Raw genomic sequence first — 15,781 nt, forward strand, 5'->3', positions numbered from 1 at the left:
GTGCCAGCCACTGTGCCACCAAGTGCATCACATGACAATAATCTGCATCAAAAGACATTTACAAGTCCTTCTCACATTAAAAATATACCTGCCTGTAATATATTTATTTCAGCTAAATCTCTTTCCATCATCCAGCAGCTTTTCAGCAAGTCCGCCAATACTTTGTTTCAGATTGTGAAGAACAACCTCACTGACATTGATTTCTCCAGGATTTTCACTGGTGACCAGCTTCTCAGAGAGAGTCTCTACCTTCTGTCTATGCAAATGCCATCAGTTCCTATCCAGCCCAAAAAATCTGCCTCTCAATCCCACAGGATTTAACTTTGCTTAGTAAGCCTTTGTACAGCACTTTTTATCAAAGACTTTTTGAAAGTTAAGATGCACGCTGTCAGATGGGCTTCTATTACCTGTCAACACTGCAACTTTTTCAAAACATTCTCCTAAGTTGGTGAGACAGGACCTTCTTTTCCAGAATCCATGCTGAGATTCCGTAATAGCTCCTTCCCTTTCAAGGTGGTAGAGCATCTCTAATGATCTCCCCTAGCAACGAGCTGAAGGATCAATGGATATTATACACAGGATTTTCAGAGGGCATTTGATAAGTTCCAGGAGAAGAGAATTATACAAATGCAAATGATGAGTTGCAGCAACCCACAAACTAGCTCTGTTGGCTTCATACAGAATTCAATGTTTGCAGCCTGTGGGTGTTTTTTAAACTTGGGCAATGTCTCTTTGTTTTAAAACGCACACTTAGATCTAACTCATGGACTGCAGCAGTTCAAGGCGGCGGCTCACCACCACATTCTTGGGAGCAATTAAGGATCGGCTAGAAATGTTGACCTAGCCAGCGATGCCCGCATCCTGCGAAAGATTAAAGCAAAAATTCCCAAATCTTTTCCACGGACACGCAAAAGTCAAAATCCCAAAATATGTCACTGGGACTTCCCTGGATTAGCAGGCAGTGATAAGTGACAAATGATGGCTCCCAGGGATCAGTACTCAGACCCCACACTTGCACTATATAAACAATTTGTTTTGATATGGGAATAGAAAAGGATAAGTCATGAAATTGCTGGGCCTCTGACGGAAATCTTTGTCACTTCTTTGGACACAGGTGAGGTCCCTGAGGATAGCGAATGTGGTCCCGTTGTTTAAGAAGGGTAGCAGGGATAACCCAGGAAATTATAGGCCGGTGAGCTTGATGTCCATGGTAGGGAAGTTGTTGGAGAGGATTCTTAAGAGACAGGATGTATGTGCATTTAGAACGGAACAATCTCATTAGTGACAGACAGCATGGTTTTGTAAGAGGGAGGTCGTGCCTTACAAATTTGGTGGAGTTTTTTGAGGAAGTGACAAAAACGGTTGACGAAGGAAGGGCCGTGGATGTCGTCTATATGGATTTCAGCAAGGCATTTGACAAAGTCCCACATGGCAGGTTGGTTAAGAAGGTTAAGGCTCATGGGATACAAGGAGAACTGGCTTGGCCATTGGAGACAGAGGGTAGCGGTCGAAGGGTCTTTTTCCGGCTGGAGGTCTGTGACCAGTGGTGTTCCACAGGGCTCTGTACTGGGACCTCTGCTATTTGTGATATATATAAATGATTTGGAAGAAGGTGTAACTGGTGTTATCAGCAAGTTTGTGGATGACACGAAGATGGCTGGACTTGCGGATAGCGATGAGCATTGTCGGACAATACAGCAGGATATAGATAGGCTGGAAAATTGGGCGGAGAGGTGGCAGATGGAATTTAATCCAGATAAATGCGAAGTGATGCATTTTGGAAGAAATAATGTAGGGAGGAGTTATTCAATAAATGGCAGAGTCATCAAGAGTATAGAAACACAGAGGGACCTAGGTGTTCAAGTCCACAAATCCTTGAAGGTGGCAGCACAGGTGGAGGTGGTGAAGAAGGCATATGGTATGCTTGCCTTTATAGGATGGGGTATAGAGTATAAAAGCTGGAGTCTGATGATGCAGCTGTATAGAACGCTGGTTAGGCCACATTTGGAATACTGCGTCCAGTTCTGGTTGCCGCACTACCAGAAGGACGTGGAGGCATTAGAGAGAGTGCAGAGAAGGTTTACCAGGATGTTGCCTGGTATGGAGGGTCTTAGCTATGAGGAGAGATTGGGTAAACTGGGGTTGTTCTCCCTGGATAGACGGAGAATGAGGGGAGATCTAATAGAGGTGTACAAGATTATGAAGGGTATAGATAGGGTGAACGGTGGGAAGCTTTTTCCCAGATCTGAAGTGACGATCACGAGGGGTCACGGGCTCAAGGTGAGAGGGGCGAAGTATAACTCAGATATTAGAGGGATGTTTTTTACAGAGGGTGGTGGGGGCCTGGAATGCGCTGCCAAGTAGGGTGGTGGAGGCAGACACGCTGACATCGTTTAAGACTTACCTGGATAGTCACATGAGCAGCCTGGGAATGGAGGGATACAAATGATTGGTCTAGTTGGACCAAGGAGCGGCACAGACTTGGAGGGCCGAAGAGCCTGTTTCCTGTGCTGTACTGCTCTTTGTTCTTTATTTGCCAATAATACCAGGCTCTGAGGTAGAGTGAATTGTGAAGACGAAAAATAAAACTGCAAAAGGATATGGATTAAGCAAGCAAGTCGGGATCTTGATCAATTGGGCCAGTGGGCTGATGAATGGCAGATAGAGTTTAATTTAGACAAATGCGAGGTGATGCATTTTGGTAGATTGAACCAGGGCAGGACTTACTCAGTTAATGGTACGGCGTTGGGGAGAGTTACAGAACAAAGAGATCGAGGGGTACATGTTCATAGCTCCTTGAAAGTGGAGTCACAGGTGGACAGAGTGGTGAAGAAGGCATTCGGCATGCTTGGTTTCATCGGTCAGAACATTGAATACAGGAGCTGGAATGTCTTGTTGAAGTTGTACAAGACATTGGTAAGGCCACACTTGGAATACTGTGTGCAATTCTGGTTACCCTATTATAGAAAGGATATTATTAAACTAGAAAGAGTGCAGAAAAGATTTACTAGGATGCTACCGGGACTTGATGGATTGAGTTATAAGAAGAGGCTGGATAGACTGGGACTTTTTTCTCTGGAATGTAGGAAGCTGAGGGGTGATCTTATATAGGTCTATAAAATAATGAGGGGCACAGATCAGATAGATAGTCAATATCTTTTCCCAAAGGTAGGGGAGTCTAAAACTAGAGGGCATAGGTTTACGGTGGGAGGGGAGAGATACAAAAGTGTCCAGAGGAGCAATTTTTTCACACAGTGAGTGGTGAGTGTCTGGAACAAGCTGCCAGAGATAGTAGTAGAGGCGGGTACAATTTTGTTTTTTAAAAAGCATTTAGATAATTACATGGGTATGATGGGTTTGGAGGGATATGGGCCAAATGCGGGCAATTGGGATTAGCTTATGGATTTTTTAAAAAAGGGCGGCATGGACAAGTTGTGCCGAAGGGCCTGTTTCCATGCTGTAAACCTCTATGACTCTGTGACTCGAAGTTGTAGTATGAGGTATCAGAATTTGAATATAGAAATGGAACCTGGAAATGTAATCATAAAATCTACAGTGCAGGAGGCGGCTATTTGGCCCATCGAGCCTGCACCGACAATAATCCCACCCAAGTCCTATCCCTGTAACCCCATATATTTACCCTCCTAATCCCCCAACGCTAAGGGGCAATTTAGCATGGCCAATCAATCTAACCCGCACATCTTTGGACTGTCAGAGGAAACCCACGCAGACGCGGGGAGAACGTGCAGACTCCACACAGTCACCCGAGGCCAGAACTGAACCTGGCCCCTGGCGCTGTGAGGCAGCAGTGCCAACCACTGTGCCACCTCTAATGACTAAGTCACGGGAGGAGATTAAAAGCAAGGGTATTGAGGGGCTAAGGCACACAAGTCATTAAAAGCTACTAAAAATTGGGACATTTTGAATATCGGGGTTAATATGGCAGCCTGCACACAATACCACAAAACAATTAACCTAGTTTCTTTCTCCAGCATAAAGCTGAAGGGCCTGTGCAGTGATCAGTTATTGAGTGACCATTGCCTGCTCTTGCTGAAGGATTTGACCAGTCTTCTTTTGCCTAGGTGGACCTTACCTGACAACAGCACCACCAGTTTGCCTCCTGGTCAACACTTTGGTTGGAAAATTCCAAGCGCTCTGCCCAGCTGCCATCCTTCCTGCTCCCACCAACAAAATGCCAATGTTCCGTGGACAACTAATATCTTTTGACTGTCTGCTGGTCCTCAAAATTCTGATCCCAACCACCAATGTTCCCAGCACATGATATTCTATGCATCTAATGTACACTAGCAGCATTAGAAAACATATCTGCTCACCAAGAACCCAGGGAGGGACAGACAAGATCATTGACAAATTACATTCAGTTTAGGGTACCCTACTTCAGGGAGCATCTATTCTTGGAAAAGTGCAGCAACAATTCACCAGGATAAAGGATCTAACTATGATGAGAGCTTGGTATCATTGGCAACTCTAGACGTATCCCTTTCTATTGCCATATCAAAGCAATTTATTCATATAGTGAAAGTGTGGAGTACGAGTACTGATCCCTGGGAGCCATCATTTGTCACTCATCACTACCTGCTAATCCAGGGAAGTCCCTGTTACACATTTTGGGATTTTGACTTTTGCATGTCCATGGAAAAGATTTGGGAAATTTGATATCCATTTGTTGTTAATGTTGCAAATTGTCTCCTGGTTATCGTAACTGGTACAAGTTTATACAATTCAAGGAATTCACATCAGCTTTAGAAGAAGTGACTCATCAGAAGTTGTCTTTAAATGTAGAGTATATTGTTAAAATACTCATTATTAATGAACAAAAATATTAAGCTTTGGTATTATTACACGCATCTTCACTGTTAGAGGAGGTTTTAAAGTCAGCTTTATGATGTAAACTGGTGGGTAAGCCAACAAGAATGTTAAAAACAAATCTAGCAGTACTAAAACAAAAATTAAATATCATTAGATCCATGGGAGAATGCAGTGATTTACAATGAATAATACAATGTTGCAATATTTCATTTTACACCAGCACATTCCAAAGTCCTTCATAATCGATGAATCACTTCTGAAGTGTAGCCACTGTTATCATGTAGGCTAATACCTACATGAATTGATCAGGCTGAATATCCTCTTTCTATGTTTCTATAATGTAGATCTTGGCAGTTGACTCATGCACAGGAAAATGGATGATCGTTTCATGGTGTTGGTTGATGGGTAACTGTTAGCCAGGAGAACAGAACTCCCTATTCTTCTTTAATGCCCTAGTTAACTCTATCTAAATAGAGAGGCAGCCCTCGTAGTTCTGACAGTCCAATGCTTCCTCACTTCTGCATTGAGGTGCTTAAACACAGTGAACCTTGAATCCAAAAGCTCAGTTCAGAATGCAATCATTAAACCACACCTGCTTGGAGATAAAGAAAATCAATTTGAAATGACCGGGTGCAAAGCAGGAACATTGTCCATGGAAGGAGCTGCCAGAACTTGGGATAAACACAGGTCTGATGGGCTACCACCTCGTTTGCAATACTTCCCAAATTCTGAATGGAGGGGATCTTCCTTAACTCCACAGCCTGCTTTTGGACTATGCTTGGCTACGTCTTCAGGCTGCCCTGCAAATTCCACCTGTTATCCCACCCATAGGTTCAATGCTAGGAGCACCTACTGAGGGTAGGAATGGCTCTGGACTGGGCCACTCCATTGGGCCTCAAATAATTGAGGAAGGAAGATAGTTAATCTGACAGCCAGTCATCTTATAACACAGGCCGCAGGGAAACATCATACATGTTCATATTTTTACTTTGGTCTGAGTGGGACCTCTACCAGTCAGAGCAGCAGGGTCTGCGCTCCTTTGTATGCACTCCCTTGGGGCAATAATCTCTGCTGTTCTTCCTCAGACCACCTACCCTGATTATTAAAATTAATCTATTCCTGAAAATTGGGATGGGCCAAGACTGTTTTTATTACAGTGCCAGGTGTCTCCTTCATTCCATTTCTGGCAACAGAACAGGAGTTTGTACTTTTTGGTGCACTTCCATTCAGTAAAGCTTTATGCTTTGCACCCATCGTTAACTGTGCTAAAATAACTCATTCGCATGTTGCCCCCACAATTTCTCACACAGTGAACTTCCAACATCAGTGGGAGGATGGGGAAGCAATTGCTGAATGAGTGAAACTGTGACACCTCCATGAAATCAGCTGGAGAGTAGCTTTTTAAACTGTTTGCAAACTGGTTAGCAGCTATCCTCTCAATAAAAAATACACATCAGGACTCCGTCCTCAAGAAACAGGTTCATATGCTGGCAAGCAGAGGCATCAGTGGATCTTAGTTATGAGAAACAAAACAGATCAGGAAGACGAGTTAAACGTAGAATAAGTATTTAGGAAAAATTAATACAAGATTAGAAGATGCAGATTTTAGAAAGATCTGCAAGCTAGCTGAGCTAGAAAAAAATTGGAATGGCAGGTGGGTATCGCTGAATCAGGGAGAATATAACTTACAAACTGTAAGTTAAAAGATGTGAATTTGGGAGACAAAATACATTTTCAGAGCAAAATTGTAATCCAATATTGGTACCACACACAACTTTGCTCAAATACCTTTTTCAATCGTTCTTCCTGCTGAAGTGGCAAGTTATTAAAACATACACATTAATTAATTACCAAAAGCACTTACTATATTCATTAGGGTCAGGAGGTACTTCTGCACATGCTCATAGCCATGAAAGTGCACCACTGTGTCATCAACTCCAAGAAGAACTTCTATATTATAGTCATTGTCCCGGTCATGTCTTCGTACTCTCCTGGTTGTTTTTATCTGTTGCTCAATGCCTTCGTATATGGCTCCCAGACCACTCAATTCGGGTTCTGTCATAAAGAAGTTGCTCTATTAGTCAAAGTAAAAGCACAACATTACAATAAAAGCTATTTTTCTATTTCTTCTATTATAACAAAATAACAATGGCTTTATGTTCACTGTTCAAAGTAGAAGTCCATTCATTCAATCAAAAGGTTTTTCTGCTGAATTTACTGTGAATTTTCTTCCGAATGATGTGCTTAGTAAAGTGAGGATTGCTAGGCTTGTGAGGACCTCTTTCTAAATGGACACCGACAACTAGGTTTTCCTGAGTGGGCTACACAAGTGCCTGTTGTCTGAACCAAGACCAGGATTTTACAGCCCCCTCCATGGCCAATCTCCCCCTGGCAGATATGATAAGCCATTTAAATTGCCATTTATTTTGGCAGGACCGTAATATCTGACCAAGCAGGAAGGGCCATAAAATCCTGGCCCACATCTTGGCCTCAGCCCAAGGTCTTCAACAAGTAAGGCACTGTGGCAAATTGAAGGGAGAGAAGGCCATTATTGTGCCCTCTCTTTCCATTTGGGGCTATTCCTGCTGCTACTCAGGGTCTACTGACACCTACCAGATAGCATAGCAAACTCCATGTGTTAATGTGATTCAGGCCCAATTCCCAAAGTCCGAATTCCTCGCTGTAATATTTTTCGATTTCTCACCTCAGTCATCCCACTATCCATTTGAGTAAAAACATTGTGTATTTTGTATTATTTACAGCTCAATTCAGAGTGATTTGTACTGTAACCTCACGACAATTAGGAACTGTACAAAAACATTTCACGATGGACCCTCATCGCCAGTAAACATTGGGCTTTTTATTTTAGTAGTCCTACTTAAATCAGATTTCTTCAAAGCACGAGGTGTAATCACAGCACGTTCGGGTCAGGCCACTCTCCTTGCTAAAAAAAAATGGAATGAGAATGATCAGCGCAGGCTTGGCGGGCCGAAGGGCCTGTTCCTGTGCTGTACTGTTCTTTGTTCGGTGAGAAACTCAGGAAGTGAGCTTTATGTTTTATTGTACCACCAGGGAAAACAAACCATGTGTTTTGGAAGATGGTATATATGAGGAAGTTGCAGGACACGGGGCGGCACGGTAGCACAGTGGTTAGCACTGCTGCTTCACAGCTCCAGGGTCCCGGGTTCGATTCCCGGCTCGGGTCACTGTCTGTGTGGAGTTTGCACATTCTCCTCGTGTCTGCGTGGGTTTCCTCTGGGTGCTCCGGTTTCCTCCCACAGTCCAAAGATGTGCGGGTTAGGTTGATTGGCCAGGTTAAAAATTGCCCCTTAGAGTCCTGGGATGTGTAGGTTAGAGGGATTAGCGGGTAAATATGTGGGGGTAGGGCCTGGGTGGGATTGTGGTCGGTGCAGACTTGATGGGCCAAATGGCCTTTTTCTGCACTGTAGGGTTTCTATGATTTCTATGATTTCTATGACACAAAATTAGGCTCAGTAGCACCAGTTGTTTAGGTGGCCACGAATCACACCGGATGCCATTTTGGGAGGGCACTAGCACAAGCTCAGAACAAAGAACAATACAGCACAGGAACAAGCCCTTCGGCCCTCCAGGCCCGCACCGCTCCCTGGTCCAAACTAGACCATTCTTTTGTATCCCTCCATTCCCACTCCGTTCATATGGCTATCTAGATAAGTCTTAAACGTTCCCAGTGTGTCCGCCTCCACCACCTTGCCCGGCAGCGCATTCCACACCCCCACCACCCTCTGTGTAAAATACGTCCTTCTGATATCCGTGTTAAATCTCCACCCCCCCCTCACCTTGAACCTATGACCCCTCGTGAACGTCACCACGGATCTGGGAAAAAGCTTCCCACTGTTCACCCTATCTATGCCTTTCATAATTTTATACACCTCTATTAGGTCACCCCTCATCCTCCGTCTTTCCAGTGAGAACAACCCCAGTTTACCCAATCTCTCCTCATAACTAAGCCCTTCCATACCAGGCAACATCCTGGTAAACCTCCTCTGCACTCTCTCTAAAGCCTCCACGTCCTTCTGGTAGTGTGGCAACCAGAACTGGGCGCAGTATTCCAAATGCGGCCGAACCAACGTTCTATACAACTGCAACATCAGACCCCAACATTTATACTCTATGCCCCGTCCTATAAAGGCAAGCATGCCATATGCCTTCTTCACCACCTTCTCCACCTGTGACGCACCTTCAAGGATCTGTGGACTTGCACACCCAGGTCCCTCTGCGTATCTACACCCTTTATGGTTCTGCCATTTATCGTATAGCTCCCCGCTACGTTAGTTCTACCAAAATGCATCACTTCACATTTATCTGGATTGAACTCCATCTGCCATTTCTTTGCCCAAATTTCCAGCCTATCTATATCCTTCTGTAGCCTCTGACAATGTTCCTCACTATCTGCAAGTCCAGCCATTTTCATGTTGTCCGCAAACTTACTGATCACCCCAGGTAACATCCTGTGGGAGTATAAAGAGTGGGAATATCCTGAAGCTAATCAGCATGCAATACTGATTTGATGCCAGTGGAGCCATTTTGCAGCTGAATGATCCTCCCAATGCCCTCTCTTAACCTCACCCAGCTGAACATGCATTAGGCAGCAGCCATGAGTTCAAGTCTAGGACTAGTTGCCACACAAACTCAGCTGCATCAGTCAACTGAACTGGTGAAGAAGTACTCAGACAAGTGTTTCCAGATGGGGGAGCAAGAGATTGGAGCAAAATTGAACCAAACACTTTGACTCCATGGTACTGAAAAAAACTAGTAGGTTAACACCAAAGGGCAGGTATTGCGACATTTGTAGCAACACTTCAAGCGTAAGTATTTTGGAGAGAGAGAAAATCGGAGTAACTGACCGAAAATTATTTCCTTGTATATTTCCTAACTACATACTTGAGGAGTGAAATAATGTTAATTCATTTAATTCTTTTTCACCATCTAAATAGAATTCTCCCCCTCTGCAAAACTAATATTGTGCAGTACGACAGTGAGCTGAGAGAGAGTGCAAAATGCATGCCAGAGTTGGAAATGAAAATATTACAGTGTTTAGCATGGCCAAGTTTCTGGAACACAGAATAAAATATCAGTCTGGCTGTCAGATGGCCTCAAGGACAGTTTGACAAACTGATCATTCTTTCTGTATATTCCTCAGACCTCAACAGAAAATAATATTTTGTTGAAAAAGACAAAATAAACAATTACCGCCTTCCCCACTGGGTGCTGCACGGTAACACTGCTCTCAAACAGATGTGAACACTTTAAAGCAATTTTAAACCTTACAAACAAAGTTCAGGAATTCCTCAGAACTGCTCCCACAACATGGCCATCAATTTACCCGAACTGTGGTGGAAACAAGGTTACGATGGCAGAATGGCTGCAGCTTGCTGCAAATTCAGTCATTGCGCAGATTATCGCATTTAAAGTCATCGACATATAGGGGAATTACACATCAGCTCTTTTTATATACGCATGACTCACCACACACTTCAAGAAGGTGCAACGTGTATATGACATTGGGCACCATCTTATGAAAATATTCTTGCTGAACGAGTGTGAAAACAGCAAAATTTCAGTTCCTTTTTTTGGGTGAGCTTGAAGATGCAACCTTATGGCACTTTTTTTGGACTGAGGTACAATTCTCACCAGAAGGGGGAGGCAGGGCCTAAGTTTGCCAATGAAGCTGGCTGCAGATTGTTCAGGGCGCCATTGCACAGGCGCCCCAATCTTGCAGTGAACTGGGAGATTTCATGCCACCCCCCCTCACCCCCCACAGACATTGTACCCCCACTCCCTATCATCGGTGGTAGTGTAACCCCCCGACGGCAACATGGTTCGCCTGCATCGGGACCCTCCCGGTGTCTCCCCCGTTATAACCTCCTCCGTGGCCCACCCACCATGCCAATTTCAACGCCGCTCCTCTCCCCCATCGATCACTCCCTGTGCCGCACGGCGAGCCGGTAAGATCACAGCCATTGTTTCTTTTCCTGGGCTGGGTTTTGCTTTCCGGCACTTGCCTGCAATTGAGCCAGGAATGGGTAAATAAGGCAGCTGGAATTTCAAACTTGTACCTCCATTCCAGACTCACACCATCGACCTCCATTTGCAAACCCACACAAACACATCCTGCGACATCAGGTTCGCCATTCGGGTTTCTGGGAAATTTCAATTTCATCCTTTGCGCTATTTTTAATCATGACAGGAGGGATTTGGAAGCTTGTGAAAACCGCACCAAGCAAATCAGTTCATGAACTTTGAGAAGTCTACTGAGAAGTCAGAATCCTTCTGACAGGAAGTTTAAAAGCTCTTGCCAATGGTCCCTCATATCCCTATGCCCTATATACTCCCATGCAGCTCCACCCCCAGTGCTCCTTGCATACCCCTTCAATCGCTCTAATGCTTCTTCTATATCCACATCCATCCCCCATACCCACAAATCCAGTAAACACTATGTACAGAACCAATGACAATGTAATAATAGTCGTAAATCTTTAAAATGCTCCCAAAACAGACACAATCTCCTTTCCAAAAACACTGTTGCTCATAAAAGTGTCAACCAACCATAGCCATCAGAATATTAATGAATAAAGCTTTAATCCTCTTAACAGCTCTTAATCTTGTCCAAATAAAAAAGCAGATATTGAAGAAAGAAAAACATATTACGACTTCACTGAAGTATCAAACGTGCTAGTACTCCCATTAAAGCTGTGTCAATGTTGACTATAGAGCTGAGTAAGTTGTCAATCTTGAAGCTCAATCAAGCATTTGTAATGAGACCATCTGGTAACATTATCAACAGAAGCAGGTTGAACAGATGGCCAGACATCTGCTTTTCCTGATGGTTTTATGATGAACACTTGGCTGAGCTTCAAGGTTAAACTCAACAGGGGTCCGTTTACTCAGCTTGAAGGGGAGGTCTAGCTTTGTTGATTGACAGCCTTACAAAGTTGTAATAAGTTATTCTTTACTTGATGTGGTTTCCCAATGCCTGATTGTTTATTTGGGAAAGACTAATATGTGTTGAGAGAATTGACGTTTTATTCATGGAGCAGCATAGGGGATAATAAGGGGGCATGAAGGAGGCATGGGGGATATGAGGGAACATATATGATATGAGGGACATGGGGGTGAGTGAGGACTCAGGTCCTAGCAACCATGCACAGGGCTGGGACGACATCCCAGTGAACTGAAGCGAGCTGCCTCGCCACCTACAATCTTCCCATGTCAGCTTGGGCCTGCTTCTGGGGATGATAATCCCAACTCCAGCCTGACCATGATTCTCAGAGACTAATGGGAGTTCCCTGACTTTCAGAAGTCAGGATCTGGTGTTGGGAATTGGTTAAACTAATGGGTTCCTGAATCTAAGGGAAAAATCCAGCCCCTTGATTTTCCTTTGGTCCTGGTCTGACACTATATGTAAAGCAAAGTTTGACTCTTGTAGTTCATTCTCCAACCATGTTCTATTTGCCTGGGTCGGGGCAAATATCAGGGAAGCACCCAAATCATTGACAGCATTGCCAGAATTTTACTGCCTCGCCCGCCCAAGGCTCATAAGATCCCATCCGAGGCCAACGGAGAATGCCATTCTGCGAGCCGTGCCCGATTCCGGGGTAGGCGTGGTGATAAAATTCTGGCCCACAGCTCCAACTCAGCTGTGAAGTGGATAAATGGATCCAGCAATCTGAACATAAGATGTTAACACTTTTTGAATCAGGCCTCTTGTTTAACTGGGCCAATCTCAACATCAATCTGGGTGTATAGGGCATCTTTAACACAGTAAAACATCTCAATGCACATCACACGAGCATTATCAAACTAAATTTGGTCTGATGCTGTGTCAAAGGCTTGGCCTAAGAGGGGATTTTAAAGGAACTTTGACTCTTGATTTGCCGCAGTTTCAAATTCCCCACCATTGACGTTAGGAATTTTGAACATCCGGGATGCACAGACACGTATTTATAGGATGCAAATGACAGGAAATAAGTCACATACATTCATTTTATTTTCATATTATCATAATACTCACCTAGATATGAACAGTCTTATTACGAATGGTAGAAGATATGTTGGAAGTGTGGCGTATTTTAATAAGTGCTTTTTCTAATTCCAGAGGGACTTTTATAGTATCCTGAAAAGGAACTTGAACCATGTTTGTCATCAAGGTTTGATGATAGAGAACCAATTGGACTTGATTACAAATCATTCACAGGATAAAATGGGAAAGGTGTCCTTCTCAAAAAATGGCTTTTTTAAAGCTGGACTATCCTATAGATGATGCACTCCAGTGGTGCTGCGTCAGGGATGCATCTCTACAAAGTGTCACTATTTAAGAGATAGTCCGAGTGTTGTCTGCTATTTTCAGACCAACTAGAATTATTTACTTTGTTTTAAATTAATGAGTTATAGACTACTCATTTAGCAATAATAAAAGTAACTAACCCATCGATCAAATTCTCTTTCCAGTAATGTTCATCAAGTTACGTTAAATAACAAAACATGGTGGAACAGATTTTAATCTGGGCCTAATTTTGCCCTGAAATTTGACATTAGGAAGGTGGTGAGTATCTGAACTAAGAATCAGTAGGCATTGACCCTCAGGCTGTATCTACAGACTTGAGGCAAGTTGCCAGCACCCATCACGCTTCGACAGACAGCTCACCCAAAGGGAAAAAAATATATTATGGACTGGTCACTTTGCCAGTAATAATCCATAGGTAAATACTGGGTGGCATGGTGGCACAGTGGTTAGCACTGTTGCCGCACAGTGGTTAGCACTGTTGCCTCACAGTGCGAGGGACCCGGGTTCGATTCCCGGCTTGGGTCACTTCCGTGTGGAGTCTGCACATTCTCCCCGTGTCTGCGTGGGTTTCCTCCGTGTGCCCCGTTTTCCTCCCACAGCCCAAAAGACGTGCTGGTTAGGTGCACTGGCCGTGCTGAATTCTCCCTCAGTGTACCCGAACGGGCGCTGGAGTGTGGCAACTAGGGGATTTTCACAGTAACTTCATTGCAGTGTTAATGTAAGCCTACTTGTGACACTAATAAATAAACTTAAACTTTAAACTATAGGTTAGGGTGGGCTAATTTAGTGGTGGACTGAATGCTGAAGTTGAGTGGGCACAGGCCATCCGCTGTAAAACAGGTATGCATCTCATCTGTTTTATGTGCAAAGCGCAGGTGGGAATTCTATCCCGATGATTCAGAGATCTAAGGAGCTGCATTCACTGTTGAAAACCACAGAATCAATACTGATTTTTTTGCATTGATTTTTGCAAGCATATGTGTGTGAAATATTCCTCATTTCTACCAGACATCTTTCTGTACATGTGACCTTTACAGACCTTCACGGAAAGGATCATAAAAAGTGTCAGTTACACGCACCACGTTTTTAAATTCTATTTGAGAACTTGATAGCATTAATGCCCAATTTCCTGCAGGTGTTAATCATGCTTCAGAGTTAGCTGAAAACAAACATAAGCTTGTTTTAAAAACTATCCTATTTGTGTGGATTTGCAACCATCTCACATCCTATTCCCTAGGCAGCAGCTTTCAACATTTCACACATAGCACAATATTTCCTTTGCAACTCAGCAGGATAAAAACATTTGTTTTATTCTTTGTTCATTTCTCTGGGCTTCTTCCCCGAGAGGATAGCATGAGAGAGGGCTCCCTCCCAAAACCAATCAAAGGTATATTCAGCGGACACCTTTCCTACAGTAATCATTGGTTAATATATCAGCGTGATTAATTGTGTATGTCACCTGGTAGAATAATTATTTCATGACCTTGTGTGGTTTACTCTAGCTAGTAAGACCTAGTATCAACTAAGAAGAAAGTACAAGCAATGCATCGTGGTCAAAAGCAGAAAGAGTGCTGATTGGAAAAGTTGAAGTCACCCAAAGACAAGATAAAAGGACATATTCCCTTGACAGTATTAACATGCCAGGCACAAGATGTAGGTTTTGCTATCTAGAGTGTAAAAATAAATTGTGATTTGGTTCATAAACGCTCAATGCTATATGGATAAAATCTAGAAAAGTGCAATGGGCTCACTGCCACCTCCCGCAAAAAAAGTACCAAAACTGGAAAGCAATTCAACTATGGAAAGAAGAAACTCTCAGGCAGACCAAAATATCAAGTGTGTCGGATCAAGCCCAAGATGGGATTCAATGCCTTATCTTATCAGCTTAGATCTTGTTTCTCTCTATTGTGGAGAACATGAATTGGATTCAATTGGATTTTGAATTTGGTTTTGGGAGCAAGTAAGGAATGGATCTGGGTTTAACAGAAAATGCTGGAGAAACTCAGCAGGTCTGACAGCATCCGTGGAGAGAGAATAGAGCCAATGTTCCGAGTCCGGATGACCCTTCGTCATAGCAACTCTGACAAAGGGTGATCCAGACTTGAAATGTTGGCTCTATTCTCTCCCCACAGATGCTGTCAGACCTGCTGAACTTCTCCAGCATTTTCTGGTTTTGTTTCAGATTCCAGCATCCGTAGTATTTTGCCTTTATTGGATCGGAGTTTGCCCGGTCCATTCTGAGCATTGGCTTTGTAATTTTAAGAATGGAGTTTTAAAAAGTGAACATTTTGTGATGGCAAAACTGATTCAAAGCATTGATACCTGTTGCTTTTACGTCTTTAACAATACGTTCACGTCAAATGTGCCCTTACTACCCAAGAAATGTCGCTGCTGTCAGACATCTGGGAGGAAAATAAAGCAGATGTGCTTTAAAAGGAATGACTGTTTTTTGTTGCATCTGGTGACTGGTAATTGAAGAGCCAGTTTGAGTCCTGCATCACAGCATCTCAGACAAGAATGGTTGTGTTTTTCAAGCTGCAGTGTAGCGCAGTGATGAAAGCTAGGTGACCTCAACGCCACTGACCTTAAAAAGCAGGAAAATTGAAAATGGATTGATAATTCAGC

At 43.5% G+C, this 15,781-nt stretch overlaps 1 protein-coding gene across 1 annotated transcript in view; it reads right to left on the bottom strand.

Annotated features, from left to right (window-relative positions):
• Positions 1-15,781, bottom strand: part of LOC144505117 (A disintegrin and metalloproteinase with thrombospondin motifs 2-like) — a 229,554-nt gene that overhangs the window by 86,245 nt on the left and 127,528 nt on the right. The window contains exon 4 of the mRNA XM_078231003.1: positions 6,695-6,885. Within this exon, the coding sequence (XP_078087129.1) occupies positions 6,695-6,885 (191 nt within the window). The remainder of the gene's footprint in view (positions 1-6,694; positions 6,886-15,781) is intronic.

This window comes from Mustelus asterias, chromosome 16 (assembly GCF_964213995.1).
Source record: "Mustelus asterias chromosome 16, sMusAst1.hap1.1, whole genome shotgun sequence".
Classification (NCBI taxonomy): domain Eukaryota; kingdom Metazoa; phylum Chordata; class Chondrichthyes; order Carcharhiniformes; family Triakidae; genus Mustelus; species Mustelus asterias.